Here is a 15294-nt window from a genome sequence, read left to right on the forward strand (position 1 = left end):
TGACTGGAGGATAGCAAATGTGGTTCCCCTGTTCAAGAAGGGGAGTAGAGACAACCCTGGTAATTATAGACCAGTGAGCCTTACCTCAGTTGTTGGTAAAGTGTTGGAAAAGGTTATAAGGGAGAGGATTTATAATCATCTAGAAAAGAATAAATTGATTAGGGATAGTCAGCACGGTTTTGTGAAGGGAAGGTCGTGCCCCACGAACCTTATTGAGTTCTTTGAGAAGGTGACCAAACAGGCAGATGAGAGTAAACCGGTTGATGTGGCGTATATGGATTTCAGCAAGGCGCTCGATAAGGTTCCCCACAATAGGTTTTGTACAAAATGCGGAGGAATGGAATTGTGGGAGATATAGCAGTTTGGATCAGAAATTGGCTTGCTGAAAGGAGACAGAGGGTGGTAGTTGATGGGAAATGTTCATCCTGGAGACCAGTTACTAGTGGTGTACCGCAAGGGTTGGTGTTGGGTCCACTGCTGTTTGTCATTTTTATAAATGACCTGGATGAGGGCACAGAAGGATGGGTTAGTAAATTTGCAGATGACACTAAGGTCGGTGGAGTTGTGCGGAGTGACGAAGGATGCTGTAGGTTGCAGAGACATAGATAAGCTGCAGAGCCGGGCTGAGAGGTGGCAAATGGAATTTAATGCGGACAAGTGTGAGGTGATGTACTTTGGTAGGAGTAACCGGAAGGCAAAGTACAGGGCTAATGGTAAGATTCTTAGCAGTGTAGATGAGCAGAGAGATCTCGGTGTCCATATACACAGATCCTTGAAAGTTGCCACCCAGGTTGACAGGGCTGTTAAGAAGGCATACAGTGTTTTAGCTTTTATTAATAGAGGGATCGAGTTCCGGAACCAAGAGGTTATGGTGAAGCTGTACAAAACTGTGGTGCGGCCGCACTTGGAGTATTGTGTACAGTTCTGGTCACCGCATTATAAGAAGGATGTGGAAGCTTTGGAAAGGGTACAGAGGAGATTTACTAGGATGTTGCCTGGTATGGAGGGAAGGTCTTACGAGGAAAGGCTGAGGGACTTGAGGCTGTTTTCATTAGAGAGAAGAAGGGTGAGAGGTGACTTAATTAAAATAATCAGAGGGTTAGATAAGGTGGATAGTGAGAGCCATTTTCCTAGGATGGTGACGGCGAGCACGAGGGGGCATAGCTTTAAATTGAGGGGTGAAAGACATCGGACAGATGTCAGAGGTAGTTTCTTTACTCAGAGAGTAGTAAGGGAATGGAATGCTTTGCCTGCAACGGTAGTAGATTTGCCAACTTTAGGTACATTTAAGTCGTCATTGGACAAGTATATGGACGTACATGGAATAGTGTAGGTTAGATGGGCTTGAGATCGGTATGACAGGTCAGCACAACATCGAGGGCCGAAGAGCCTGTACTGTGCTGTAATGTTCTATGTTCTATGACCGGTCCATCCTCTCCAACATGCTGTTGTCTAAGACCTCTGTTACAAACGACAGTAACGGCTGGGACGCCACACTGTCTGTGGGCTTCGTGTCATACAGCATGGCATATATGGATTCACCAATCCTCAAAAGTCAGACTGAGATAATGTTACCGAGCCATCTTCTTCTTTCAGGTTGCTGATACAGAGTTCTTCCTCTGAACCTTGTTGAAGAAGAAATGCAAGAAACTCCTCCTGGAGATCCTTCTTGACATACCCTCCACACCCTTCCACCTCCATCGTCTACAGCAGGAGTAGGCTATGCATGCTTTGCTGGAATTTGGCCAGTTTTCCTTGTCTCTTTCACAGCTTTTCAACGCCTTTGAGGATGAAGAAGTACCTGTTGATGTTCTTCTTGACTGTTTCCCACGAGTCCGCTGGAGACTCAAAAGAGGGGTTTTTCCAACCTATGTAATTCCCTTCTGAGTTCCTCAATGTGTTCTGGGGTCAACAGTGGATTGCTCTAAGAACAGTTGGCATGACATAGTGGACCAAGTGACCTCCTTCTGTGTAAAACTGACTCCATGACTCAATGCATAAATTTCTTTAATAGGTGACAATATGCCAATTCTTTGGGACAATGTAAGTAGTTGATAGGAGTCAAAGTGCATTCTGAAAAAGTACTGATATCTAAGATGGAAGTTCCAAGAGACAAGAAGGAGCTGAGAAGTTCCAGTACATGAGTTCTTTCATAACTCATATCAAAACTCAGAAAACATCCATTGCGCACCAATGGTCAGGGTCACAGAAGAGAAATTACAGCAAACCCAAAGTAGCAGGATGCAAAGTAGCACTAGGCTGTTACATCACAACAGAAGGAAACCTGTCAGTGTAAAAGTTGATACTTCTTGGCTGCAAGTGGCTCTGACACAAGAAGGTAAAGTCATAGAATCATGGAAGCCCTACAGTGTGGAAACGGGCCATTCAGCCCAATAAGTCCACACCACCCCTCCGAACAGCAACGCCCCAGACCCATTCCCCTACCCCCAATTTCCCTATGTCTAACCCACCTACCTAAACATCCCTGGACACTATGGGCAATTTAGCATGGCCAATCCACCTACATTGCATAAATCTGGACTGTGGGAGGAAAGTGGAGCACCTGGAGGAAAACCATGCAGACACAGAAAGAATATGCAAACTCCACGCAGACAGTTGCCCGAGGCCGGAATTTAACCTGGGTCCCTGGTGCTGTGAGGCAGCAGTGCTAACCATTGAGCCACCGTGCCACCCAAATTAATATGCAGTATTTGCTGACACTGGAACTGCAAATAACTGCGTATGTTTGCTTACTCTGAAACGCGCAGGAACACAATTCCAAAACCTGAATGCTATTGCATCTTGTGCAAAGTCTGTGCTACACATGTGCAAAACAGTTGCAACACTGAAACTAGAATAAAACAAAGAACTGCAAATGCTTGAGATTGGAATTAAAAACAGAAATTGGAGAAATTCAGAAGGTCTGGCTGCATCTGTGGCAAGTAAACAAGACCTAATGTTTCGAAACTGGTGACCCTTCATCCAACTAAAACAGGAAAAGGATAGAGATCAGGCCAAAGTAGAATGGATGGGCTGACGATGGGGAGCAGAATGGGAGGGATGGGGTGGTGGGAAGACAGGAGAACAAATGGGGCTGGTGGCGGTGTGAAGAGATGAACAGGTGGGGCTATTGGCGTGGGAAGAGAACGGGCAAAGCTGGGGATGCGAAGGGGAGAACAGTCGGGGCAGTGGGCTTAGATAGAATGGATGTTTTCTTCCCGCTACTCCGACCATCCTAACAGATGGACAGCCCAATATCCCCACCTCCACCCTGACCCAAATATCTTCTCAGCACAACCTCCTCCCCTTACTGTTCCCGATCTCTTTCCCTGCCTCACCACCACGATTGCTCCTTCCTCCCCTTGGTGCATCTCCAATGCTCTCCCCTTTCATGGTTGCCTCTGTTAATATGCAAGTGTGTATACAGTGAACAGCTTGCATGTTCTGTGGTGTCATCAAACGCAGCCAAATCAGCTGATGTTAGACCCTCAAATTAGAAATCCATGCGGAAATAAAAACATCGGAGAAATTTTGGGTCATTTATGCATTATAGAAATTCTATACATATCTATGTGGGAGACTGTTCAAAGTGAAGAGTGATCATTGGCCACTGCAGCAAATTAATGTGACAATGATAAACTTCCCCAGCAATTTCAGTTTTTGTTTCAGATCTTCAGCATGCACAGGTCTTTAGTTTGTCTTGTTTACTTTTCACTCAGTAGACAGGACCTGTTCTTTTCCTTTGTCACCTTAATTTACACCCATTTTACACCCCCCTTCCTTTTCACCACCATTATCTTTGATACTCTGCGCCTACAGCATCTGTTCTCCTTGTCCCTCCTCTGCCTCTGTCAAAAGTATAAACAAAAATTTTCCAATATCTTTTATACAGAAAAAGTCATGCTTTGTTAAACTTCACCTGTTATTCTCTCTGCAGATGTTGTCAAAACTGTTGCGTTTTTCCAACACTGCAGTGCTTGTGATAGATTCCCAGCATCCACAGTGTGTTGTTTTAATTATAAAAGCTGACAGTTATTCTTCTTTAAATTTAAATGTAATACAAAAAGTTAATAATTGGAACAAGTTAGGGAAACCCACGACTGAAGGTGACACAAAATAGCTGCCCATGGATTTTTTGCTGACATAAGATGGCCAAGAAGGAATTAGCAGCCACACACAGCAAACTGCCACACCCAGACATGGGGCTTCCAGATAGGGTTACTAGATAAGATAATGAAAGGTTACAGTGAGAGAAGATAATGGAGTGTAGTCAGGGAGGGACAGATGAAAACTTTTTTAACAAACTAATTAAAAAAGTTCCCATTTAGTGTAGAGTAGAAGGAGAAATTTGACCCACCTAGTTAAAACATTTTCAGGTAGTGGCAAATAGCTCTGCACTTGAAAGGCAGTGGGCAAGCGCAAAGCTGTGAAAGTGATTGAATTTCTTTCTTATCACTGAACATAGTACATAGAACATTACAGTGCAGTACAGGCCCTTCGGCCCTTGATGTTGCTCCGATCAAATAGAATTTGAATATGTGTGATCTTGTTTGGTTGAGACAGCTAGTGTGAAAGCTTTTTGAAGTGAAGACAGTGGGGTCCAACCAAGGATCATACCTCTGTTTTGAACCAACTTGCAGCTGCAAGATAGTCTGTGCTTATTTGATCTCCCAACGTAGAGACAGAGCAGCTGTTCCCCAATTTGTCAGCTTTGTCAAAGGATTATAACATTAAATGTAACTCTAAAGCTTCACATGACCAAATTTACATTGGAACTGATATTACACACCTGATAGCAATTGGTAGAAATTAGCATCCTTTAATATCTCCGATAATAAGGTCAGTAGTGAATATAAATTATTTAATAGAACCAATTTATTGGCAATTAAGTGATGCAGCTGGCAAAATCTGGGAAGCAAGTTTACTGTCAGTATTGATTAGATTACCTACGGTGTGGAAACAGGCCCTTCAGCCCAACAAGTCCACACCGCCCCTTGAAGAATCCCATCCAGACCCATCTCCCTATAACCCACACACCCCTGAACACTACGGGCAATTTAGCATGGCCGATCCACCTAGCCTGCACATCTTTGGACTGTGGGAGGAAACTGGAGCAAACCCACGCTGACATGGGGAGAACATGCAAACTCCACACAGCCCGAGGCTGGAATTGAACCCGGGTTCCTGGCGCTGTGAGGCTGCAGTGCTAACTACTGAGCCACCATGCCGCCCCAATTGGAATGTGATTGAATGAGAAGGATTGGATAAAGGTGCCTGGTGAACATCATGAGATCATGGGAGGACCTACGGACGTCCATAGAGATGTACATCATCAATTGTGTTTATAGGACTGGATGTGGGGGTTAGGGGGATGTGGCTAACAATGATATAATTGTACCACAGAATGTATAAAAATGCTGTATTTGGCTGAGAGAACCAGAATGCCATGAAGAAATTGCTTCCAAGGACCTCTCCCACATTGCATTGGTAAAGAGCTCTGAATAAAGATCAAACAGTGTTGCTCGACATAGGACTCAAGTCTCCTGTTTGACATCCCTCCCCAACAAAACAGTTACATTTAGGGGGTTTTCTTTAAAAAGAACGACTTTATAGTTTGTAAGTCATATTGGTACTGTGTATATTCATATGTGTGTAGTATCCAAGTGCCACAACATTCACCATTGCACTACAGTTGGACTCTGACAGACAAGGCATTAATCTGCAGCACATGGTGAACTCTATTAAATATACTAAAATATCTCCAGCATGTGTGTCTGGACCAGTGGGCAAAATTTTTCAATTGGCACTCTGAGTATTAACTGGCCGGAGATGACAATCTTCCCCTCACTCGGGTGGAACCCTTACCTCAGGCAGATGATATCCAATCAGGCTAGCTGGCAACTCTGTAGTACCGGCAAAGCAGCTCCTGCAGTAGCTAGGTCTGAGGTCACAAACAATCCCCAAATTCTAAGGGGAAAATTTTAACAGTTCCTGTAGGAGAGTTGCAGGCTTCGATGGGCCTATAAATATTCCCAAGCTGCCCTACCCCTGTCTCCCATTTGTCCAGCATTTCACATGGGGCACACAGGATCTAAGGGAATCCAACTGTCTTTACCTCAGTTGAGGCCCCTAAGTGACTATTTACGGGCCTCTAACTTCGCAGCCTCAAATTTGAATCTGGCATCAGAAGCACAGGGGCAGAAAGGAAGCTGGGTACTATGCTCTACTCAGGCCTGGGGTGGGAAAGCACCTCCCAGGTTCTATACTTCCACAGGTGCTCCCTTCCCCAAACCCTCACTCCCATTACCCACCAGCACAAGAGTTCTTCTCTTTACCTTCTGGGGTCTGGGATTTAGACTCAGGTTTTAGTCAGAAGAATGTAAAAATTGGCAGGAGTGAAATAATTCTGGGAATTCATCTGGTCCCAATTTCTGTTTCCAGTAGAGAGCTCAACACCCCATACTTCTGACCTCCTCTATAGGGGTTGAAATCTCTAAGTTTCCCATAATATTTCTAGAGTAAGACTGGCTTTTCCATGACTGTTGGATTATGAATCTCAGTGAAACTATAGTCTGGACTTGGGAAAGTGTATTACTCAAGATCCCTCCATCCAATGGAACTCATTAACCTCCCTATACTGATTGCCACAGTTCCTTATGACCACTTAGCGCTGCCTGGAGGCTGGGACTGGCTACCTCCAATTCTGGGCCATCCACTGAGAGTGCCAGGCAGAGTTGGTCCGGCGATTCTGCTCTGCACTTGAAAGGCAGTGGGCCAGTACTAGGGAACCATAGACAGTGTACCAGTCGATGAACAGAGAATTGGAAGTGAAGGTTACAAGTGAGATAGGGCAAAGGCATCACAAGTTCCCTTTGATTCCTGAATTAAGCATTCTCTCTGCTGACTGCCAAACTCCATTCTTTTCACTGTTTGTGGTGACGGATATGATGTGAGATAAGGGCGTGGGCACCATGCGCACTAGGATGATACTAGGCTGCTCCAACTCCCTACTACCAGCCTCTTGGGATGACTGACTGGTCTCCTCCTGTTTTTGGGTAACAGGATGGAGGGGCTCCTGTGTAACAAGACGAGGGAGTATTCGTGAATGGCAGGACACCAGGAAACTTAGAGGAACCGACAGATCTTGTTCACAGATCTGTGATTTTACAGGGACAGGTTAATAGGTATTTAAGAATCCATGACTAGTTCCATCTAGAAGGACTAGGGCAGCAGATATATGGAGAGACATGTGGAACATCTAGACAAGAGGAAGAAGGAAGTTTACTTAAGGTTGAGGAAGCAAGGATCAGACAGGGCTCCAAAGGGTCACAATATAGCCTGAAAGGAACTGAAAAACAGACTGAGGAGAGCTAGAAGAGGATATGAAAACGCCTTGACGGGTAGGATTAAGGAAAACCCCACAGTGTTCTATACTTCAGTGAGGAACAAGAGGATGGCCAGAGTGAGTGTAAGACCAATCAGGAATAGTGGATGGAACTTGTGTGTGGAGTCAGAGGAGGTAGTGGAGGTCCTTGATTAATATCTTGCTTCAGTATTCACCAGTGAGAGGGAACTTATAGTTTGTGATGACAGTGTGGAACAGGCTGATATGTTCCAACAGGATTAGGAAGGACGATGTGCTAAAAAATTTTGAAAAACATGAGGATGGATAAGTTCCATGGGACAGATGGGATATACCCAAGTTTTTAAGGAAAGCAAGGAAAGAGGTTGCTGTGCCTTTGGCAATGATCTTTGTGTCCTCACGGTCCACTGGAGTAGTGCCAGATGATTGGAGGGTGGAAAATGTTATTCCCTTGTTCAAGAAATGGAATAGGGATAATCCTGGGAATTACAGACTAGTCAATCTTAGTTCTGTGATGGACAAATTATCAAGGGAGGATTCTGAGAGGTAGCGTTTATGATTATTTGGAAAAGCACAGTTTGATTAGAAATAGTCAGCATGATTTTGTGAGGGATTAGCTAAGTCCCCTGGGCCTGATGGGATTTCTCCAAGGATTCTATGGGAAGCAAGGGGAGAGATCACAGGGCCTTTAGATCTTTTCGTCCTCGCTGTTCACGGGTACAGTGCCGGAAGATTGGAGAGTGGCAAATGTCATTCCCTCCTTCAAAAAAGGGAACAGGGATAACCCCGGAAATTACAGGCCCGTTAGGCTTATGTCACTGGCGGGCAAATTATTGGAAAGGGCTGTGAGAGATAGGATTTATGATCAGTTGGACAGACACAGATTGATTTGTGACAGTCAGCATGGATTTGTGATGGGTAGATCATGCCTCACAAACCTTACCGAATTCTTTGAAGAGGTGACCAAACGTGGATGAAGGTGGAGCAGTGGATGTGGTATACATGGATTTAAGTAAGGCGTTTGATAAGGTTCCCCATGGTAGGCTCATGCAGAAGCTAAGGAGGCACGGGATGGGGGGAAATGTGGCAGATTGGATTCAGAATTGGCTGACCCTTACAAGACAAAAGGTGGTAGTAGATGAAAAATATTCAACATAGTGGTGTACCATGAGGATCTGTTCTGGGTCTTCTTCCATTTGCGATTTTTGTAAATGATTTGGATGAAGGAGAGGAAGGGTGGATTTTAGTAAGTTCATGGACAATACGAAGGTGAGTTGTGGATAGTGCGGAGGGCTGTTCTAGGTTACAAAGGGGCATTGATAGGATACAGAGCTGGGTTGAGAAATGGCAGATGGAGATTAACCCTGAAAAGTGTGAGGTGATTCATTTTGGAAGGACAAATTTGAAAGCAGAATACAGTGTTCACAGAAAGATTCTTGGCAGTGTAGATGAGCAGAGGGATCTTGGGGTTCATGTCTAAAGTTCCCTGAAAGCGGCCACCCAGGTGGATAGAGTTGTTAAGAAGGGTATGGTGTGTTAGCTTTCATTAATAGAGGGATTGAGTTCAAGAGTCGTGATGTTACGCTCCAGCTATACAAAAGCCTGGTTCGACCATGTCTGGAGTATTATGTCCAGTTCTGGTCACCTCATCACAGGAAAGATGTGGAAGTGTTGGAAAAGGTGCAGAGGAGATGTACCAGGATGTTGCCTGGAATGGAGAGAAGGCCTCACGAGGAAAGGTTGAGAGAGCTAGGGCTTTTCTCATTAGAACGATGAAGGATGAGAGGTGACTTGATAGAAGTGTACAAAATGATCAGATGTATAGATACAGTGGACCGCCAGAGACTTTTTCCTAGGGTGAAGGTAGCTATTACGCTGGGGCATAGTTTTAGTGAGTGGGGGTAGATGTAGGGGAGGTGTCAGAGGTAGGTTCTTTACTCAGAGTGGTGGGGCGTGGAATGCATTGCTGGCAGGGTAGTGGAGTCAGCCTCATTAGGGGCATTTAAGTGGCTATTAGACAGGCATATGGTATAAGGAGGGATGGAGGTTAGACAGACCTTATGTTAGGGTAAAAGTTTGGCACAATGTTGTGGGCTGAAGGACCTGTACTGTTCTATGTTCTATGGGTGGGTCATGCCTCACTTTATTGAATTCTCATGGAACAGAATCCCAACAGTATGGAAACAGGCCCTTTGGCCGATGTCCACACCAATACTTGGAGCAGCCCAACCAGACACATCCCCCATAACCCACCCAACGCGCATATCCCTGAACACTACAGCCAATTTAGCAAAGCAAATCTACCTAACCTGCACATCTTTGGACTGTTGGGAGAAACCTGAGTACCCAGAGGAAACTCACACAGACACAGGGAGAATGTGCAAACTCCACACAGACAGCCACCTGAGGGTGGAATTGAACCTGGGTCCCTGGTGCTGTGAGGCAGCAGTGCTGTCTGCTGAGCCACCATGCCGCAAACATGGTGGACAATGGGCAGCCTATGGATGTGGTGTATCTGAATTTCCAGAATGCATTTGACAAGGTGCCACACCAAAGGCTGCTACGTAAGATAAAGTTGCACAGTATTACAGGCAATGTATTGGCATGGATGGAGGATTGGTTGATTAGTAAAAAGCAAACAGTAGGAGTAAATGGGTGTTTTTCTGGTTGGCGGTCAGTGGCTGGTGGTGTGCCTTAGGGATTAGTGTTGGGACCACAACTGTTTACAATTTATACAGATGATTCAGAGTTGTGGACTAAGTGTGGTGTGTCAAAACTTGCAGATGACACTATGGTGAGTGATAGAGCAAAGAGTGCAGAAGACACTGAAAGTCTGCAAAGGGATATAGATAGTCTAAGTAAGTGGGCAAAGGTCTGGCAGATGAAGTACAATGTTGATAAGTGTGAGGTCATCCATTTTGGTACGAATAACTGCAAAATGGTCTATGTTTTAATTGGTAAAAAATTGCAGCACACTGCTGTGCAGAGGGACTTGGGTGACCTTGTGCATGAATCACTAAAAGTAGGATTGCAGGTGCAGCAAGTAATTAAAAAGGCAAATGGAATTTTGTCTGCCATTGCTAGAGGGATGGAGTTCAAAAACAGGGAGGCTATGCTGCATAATAATAAAATGTGAGGCTGGATGAACACAGCAGGCCCAGCAGCATCTCAGGAGCACAAAAGCTGACGTTTCAGGCCTAGACCCTGGCTATGCTGCACTTGTATAGGGTCCTGGTGAGGCCACACCTGGAGTACTGTGTGCAGCTTTGGTCTCCTTACTTGAGAAGAGATGCACTAGTACTAGAGAGGGTGCAGAGGAGATTCACTCGGTTGATTCCAGAGTTGAGTGGGTTGAATTATGAGGACAGACTGAGTAGACTGGGATTACACTCATTGGAATTCAGAAGAATGAGGGGAGATCTTACAGTAACATATAAGATTATGAAGGGAATAGATAAGGTAGAGGCAGGGAGGTTATTTCCGCTAGCAGGTGAAACTAGAACAAGAAGGCATAACCTCAAAACAAAGGGAAGCAGATGTAGGACTGAGGTCAGGAGGAACTTCTTCACCCAAAGGGTTGTGAATCTGTGGAATTCCCTGCCCAGTGAAGCGGTTGAAGCTACCTTTATTTAGATTAGATTACTTACAGTGTGGAAACAGGCCCTTCGGCCCAACAAGTCCACACCGCCCCTCGAAGCGTCCCACCCAAATCCATCCCCCATAACCCACACACCCCTGAACACTATGAGCAATTTAGCATGGCCAATCCACCTAGCCTGCACATCTTTGGACTGTGGGAGGAAACCCACGCAAACACAGGGAGAATGAGCAAACTCCACACAGAGGCTGGAATCAAAGCCGGGTCCCTGGCACTGTGAGGCTGCAGCCACTGAGCCACCGTGCCGCCCTTGCTGCATGTTTTTAAGGCAAGGCTAGATTCAACAGTAAAGGAATTAAGGTTATGGTGAGTGGGCAAGTGAGTGGAACTGAGTCTCAAAAAGATCAGCCATGATCTTATTAAATGGCAGGGCAGGCTCAAGGGGGCAGATGGCCTATTCCTGCTCCTAGTTCTTATGTTCTTAAGTTCGTAATGTTCCAAACTGATAATCATCATTACGCACATTGGGTATTGCAGGAAACCGAAATTCTCCTGTGATCACACTAAACTGACATGATTAACATATATTCCTGGAAAAGTTTTCAATATATTAATATACAAATCTGCTGGATTCATCCAAATATACTAAATAAACCTAAATACTCTCCTCTCTACGTTGTATTCCAGGAATATAAACCTGGTATTACCAAAGAACCCCTACAAATGTGGAAACAGGCCATTCGGCCCAAAGGGTCCTCACCGACCAAGCCTCTGAAGAGTAGCCCACCCAGACCCATCCCCCTACCCTATCTTTGCATTTTCCCATGGCTAATCCACATAGCCTGCACACCGCTGAACACTAGGGGCAATTTAGCATGGCTAATCCATCAAACCTGCACATCTTTGGAATGCGGGAGGAAAGCGGAGCACCCAGAGGAAACCCACGCAGGCACGGGGAGAATGTGCAAATTCCACACACACACTCGTCCGAGGGTGGAAGTGAAGGGGTCCTTTCGCAGCATTGCTAACCAATGAGCCACCGTACCGCCCTCGATGGTGGTATTCTTTTCGTAAATGAAGGTAAAGTCCCCATAGTTCTAAGAAGCACAAAGCTGCCCTTTAACATTAAAGGACTACTTCATTTGTCGGTAAGAACTGCAGTATTTAGATTCAGTTTAAAATGTTTGGTTGTTATAACATTAAAGGACTACTTTATTTGTCGATAAGAACTGCAGTATTTAGATTCAGTTTAAAATGTTTGGTTGTTATACCTCGCTAACTTCACTCCACGGAAAAGAATGGCTGCCGGGACATTACCTATCAGGTGCTGAGTTAAAAGACAATGATAGGGAGCGTGCGATTGGCTGATCGGCGGCTGATCCAACAAGAGGCCACGGCTGAGCCAGAAGGTTTGCACATGGATTCTGGCATTCCGCGCAATTCGAATGGAGGGCAGGGAAAAAGTCCGTCTTATTGTTGTTTCACTGTTTTACAGCATTTGCGCCGACCCGACTTGTTCGCTCCATTCCCTTACCAATCCGAATGTTCTTACCGATCGGGGTTCTGGCAGCACACACGATGACCACCTCCTCCTCTTGACTCATCATGCCAGCAATGGATGCGAGTGTTCGGGGAGGAGCTACTGCAAATACTGATCAGGCATCACAACTCGTGGGGCGGAGACGAGATCATAGTGACTGCACATAAGCGTACTACTCAGTTATGTCATGGCGACTGTACGAGAGCAAGTATTTCTTCGGCCTTTTGGCTAAGATCAAGTGTGTTATATCAGATGTGTACACTTGGTGGCGCTCTTATGTGCTGAGGCTCGGCCTTAGTGAAGGTTATGTCCGAGATCGTTTTTAACGGTCGCGGTGTGGAGGCAACACCACAGAAAAAGCATTTCCTTCTATACATTGTTATTGGGCAACGATGCATTTTCCTTTCACATGAGTTTTCAGTATTCTTTTGAAGGCCGCGGAAATCTTTTTTTCAACTTCCTCCCAGATCCTAACCAGACGCTAGCTCTTTTTCTTCCTCGAGGCATTCTCTTCTTGCAGTCACCTTAAATCAGTGTTCTCTGATTCTTCACATTTAGGCCACCATAAACAGCTGGATAGCAGACCCCCTTTATAATCTTAAACACGTTATTAGTTGAGTTCAGTTGCTAGAGTGCAGTGCGGAGCCACCAGAACCCGCAGCTCGCCACCCCACGAATGAAAGTTACACGTAACTGAAGTCCTTTTTGATGGAGGATTTCTGAGCTCTGCTGATCAATGATATTTCGAAGACCAGTGTATGATTTAGATTTAGAGCATTGTATCTGACGTGTCATATTTAATGTTAATCTAAACTGTTTGTGAAGCTGGATGTAAAAAGTCACATCGAATTATTCGAAGAAAATGTCGAAAGAATTCTCCCGGGTTGACGAAACAGGTCAGAAGATCCTACGTTTGTTACAAACACAGAGAATGCTGGAGGAACTCAACCAGTTTGGCGGCATCCATGGAAAGAGAAACAGCTGTTTCAGATTTCTAGTATGGGTGTATTTTGGTTTTATATGTTCCATTATGATAAATTTAGCATAAATAAGGCGAAGAAAGCTGAAACAAAAACAGAAATTGCTCGAGAAACTCAGCAGATCTGGCAGCATCAGTGCAAAGAGCTTGGAGTCTAGCAACCCTTCTTCAGAAGTGGATTCTGAAGATCCAGTGTCTGGATTCTAGATTTCTCTGATTCTAGATCTCACGATCAGGTCAGTGACTTTACTTACGCTTAACTACTTTGCATGGACCACCGAACTTCACTTTCTGAGTTTCACATTGCAAATACCAATACTTCATAAACAAAAATAGAAATTGCTGGGAAAAGTTCAGCGGGTCTGGCAACATCTATGGAGAGAAATCAGAATTAACATTCAGCCATTAAGTCCACAACGACAGTCTTCAGAACATCACACCCAGAGTCACCATTCCCCCATACCTGTAACCCCACATTTCCCATGGATAACCCACCAACCCACATATCCCTGATCACCGTCGGAAATTTAAGTGAAGCCAAATGTGCAATCTTTAGACTGTGGGAGGAAACCAGGGCACACAGATGAATCCTACAGTCACAGGAAGAATGTGCAAACTCCACACAGATGTCTCCCAAGGCTGGAATCGTACTTGGGTACCTGGCACTGTGAGGTAGCAGTGCTAACCACAGAGCCATCATGTCGCACCCTGATAATTTTGAATTATCTTCATTCTCAAATTTGGCTACCCTAAAATCTGCTCCTGGTATTGCTGTGATGTCCGGTGATGGACTTTGTTCATCCTTTGCTCTTATCATCCTACGAAAATGTACCCATGAGTTATTGCAACTGTTCCATCTCTTTCTGTGATTATAGGCAAGGCTATAACTTTCACTCTTGGTAAATCATTCCCCAGAATTAAATCAACTTCATCCACAGGAGATTTCTTGAACCACGACTAGTACACAATGGAATTGGGATATACTCTCCGCCTATCCTATTTACTGAGGCAATGACTTTCATTGCTGCTTGGCCTGCTGTGTTCATCCAGCTCCACACTTTGTTATCTCCTCTCTAACAAGAGAGAGTTTGAGTAGCCCCTATATACCATAGCATTGTGATGGACTAGGATGTTTCCTTTGGGAAAAAAAAATGTTCTTTTCCCAGTAGGTAAAAACCCTTTGTATCTCTCAATTACCCAACGAACTTCTTCTGCAATTATAGCAAAGTTTATCTTTGATTTCTAATTTGTAGTTAAAGCCACAGTCTGATCCATGGCCATTTTCCTTGTGAGTCTCCTTTTCAGATTAATTCTTACTAGCTCCATTAGGCCCCATCAATTTCCCCTCATAACTTCAATCATTCTGATTGAATATGTCTCAGCTTATAGAACATAGAACATTACAGCACAGTACAGGCCCTTCGGCTTTCGATGTTGTGCCGACCTGTCATACCGATCTGAAGCCCATCTAACCTACACTATTCCATGTACGTCCATATGTTTATCCAATGATGACTTAAATGTACCTAAAGTTGGCGAATCTACTACCGTTGCAGGCAAAGCGTTCCATTCCCTTCCTACTCTCTGAGTAAAGAAACCATCTCTGACATCTGTCCTATGTCTTTCACCCCTCAATTTAAAGCTATGCCCCCTTGTGCTTGCCGTCACCATCCTTGTTACAATGCAAACACCTCTACTTCTGATTTTCGCTTCCATTATCAGTACTTTCTCTTATAATCTGTGGAGGAGACCTTCGGGCATTCCAGGCTATCAATTCATTAACTTGGTACCTTGCCTTCCTTTCACTCTCTCAT

At 44.7% G+C, this 15294-nt stretch overlaps 1 protein-coding gene across 3 annotated transcripts in view; it reads right to left on the reverse strand.

Moving 5' to 3' along the window:
* Nucleotides 1-12745, reverse strand: part of acat2 (acetyl-CoA acetyltransferase 2) — an 85825-nt gene extending 73080 nt beyond the window's left edge. For 2 of the 3 annotated variants that reach the window (XM_059648471.1, XM_048536010.2), the window contains exon 1: nucleotides 12514-12744. In XM_059648471.1, coding sequence (XP_059504454.1) covers nucleotides 12514-12568 — 55 coding nt within the window. In that variant the 5' untranslated portion in view covers nucleotides 12569-12744. Of the gene's footprint in view, nucleotides 1-12495 lie in introns of all 3 variants that reach the window. The other variant, XM_048536009.1, reaches the window with a different exon arrangement.
* Between the last annotated feature and the right edge of the window lie 2549 nt (nucleotides 12746-15294).

The sequence above is a fragment of the Stegostoma tigrinum genome, chromosome 9 (assembly GCF_030684315.1).
Source record: "Stegostoma tigrinum isolate sSteTig4 chromosome 9, sSteTig4.hap1, whole genome shotgun sequence".
Lineage (NCBI taxonomy): Eukaryota > Metazoa > Chordata > Chondrichthyes > Orectolobiformes > Stegostomatidae > Stegostoma > Stegostoma tigrinum.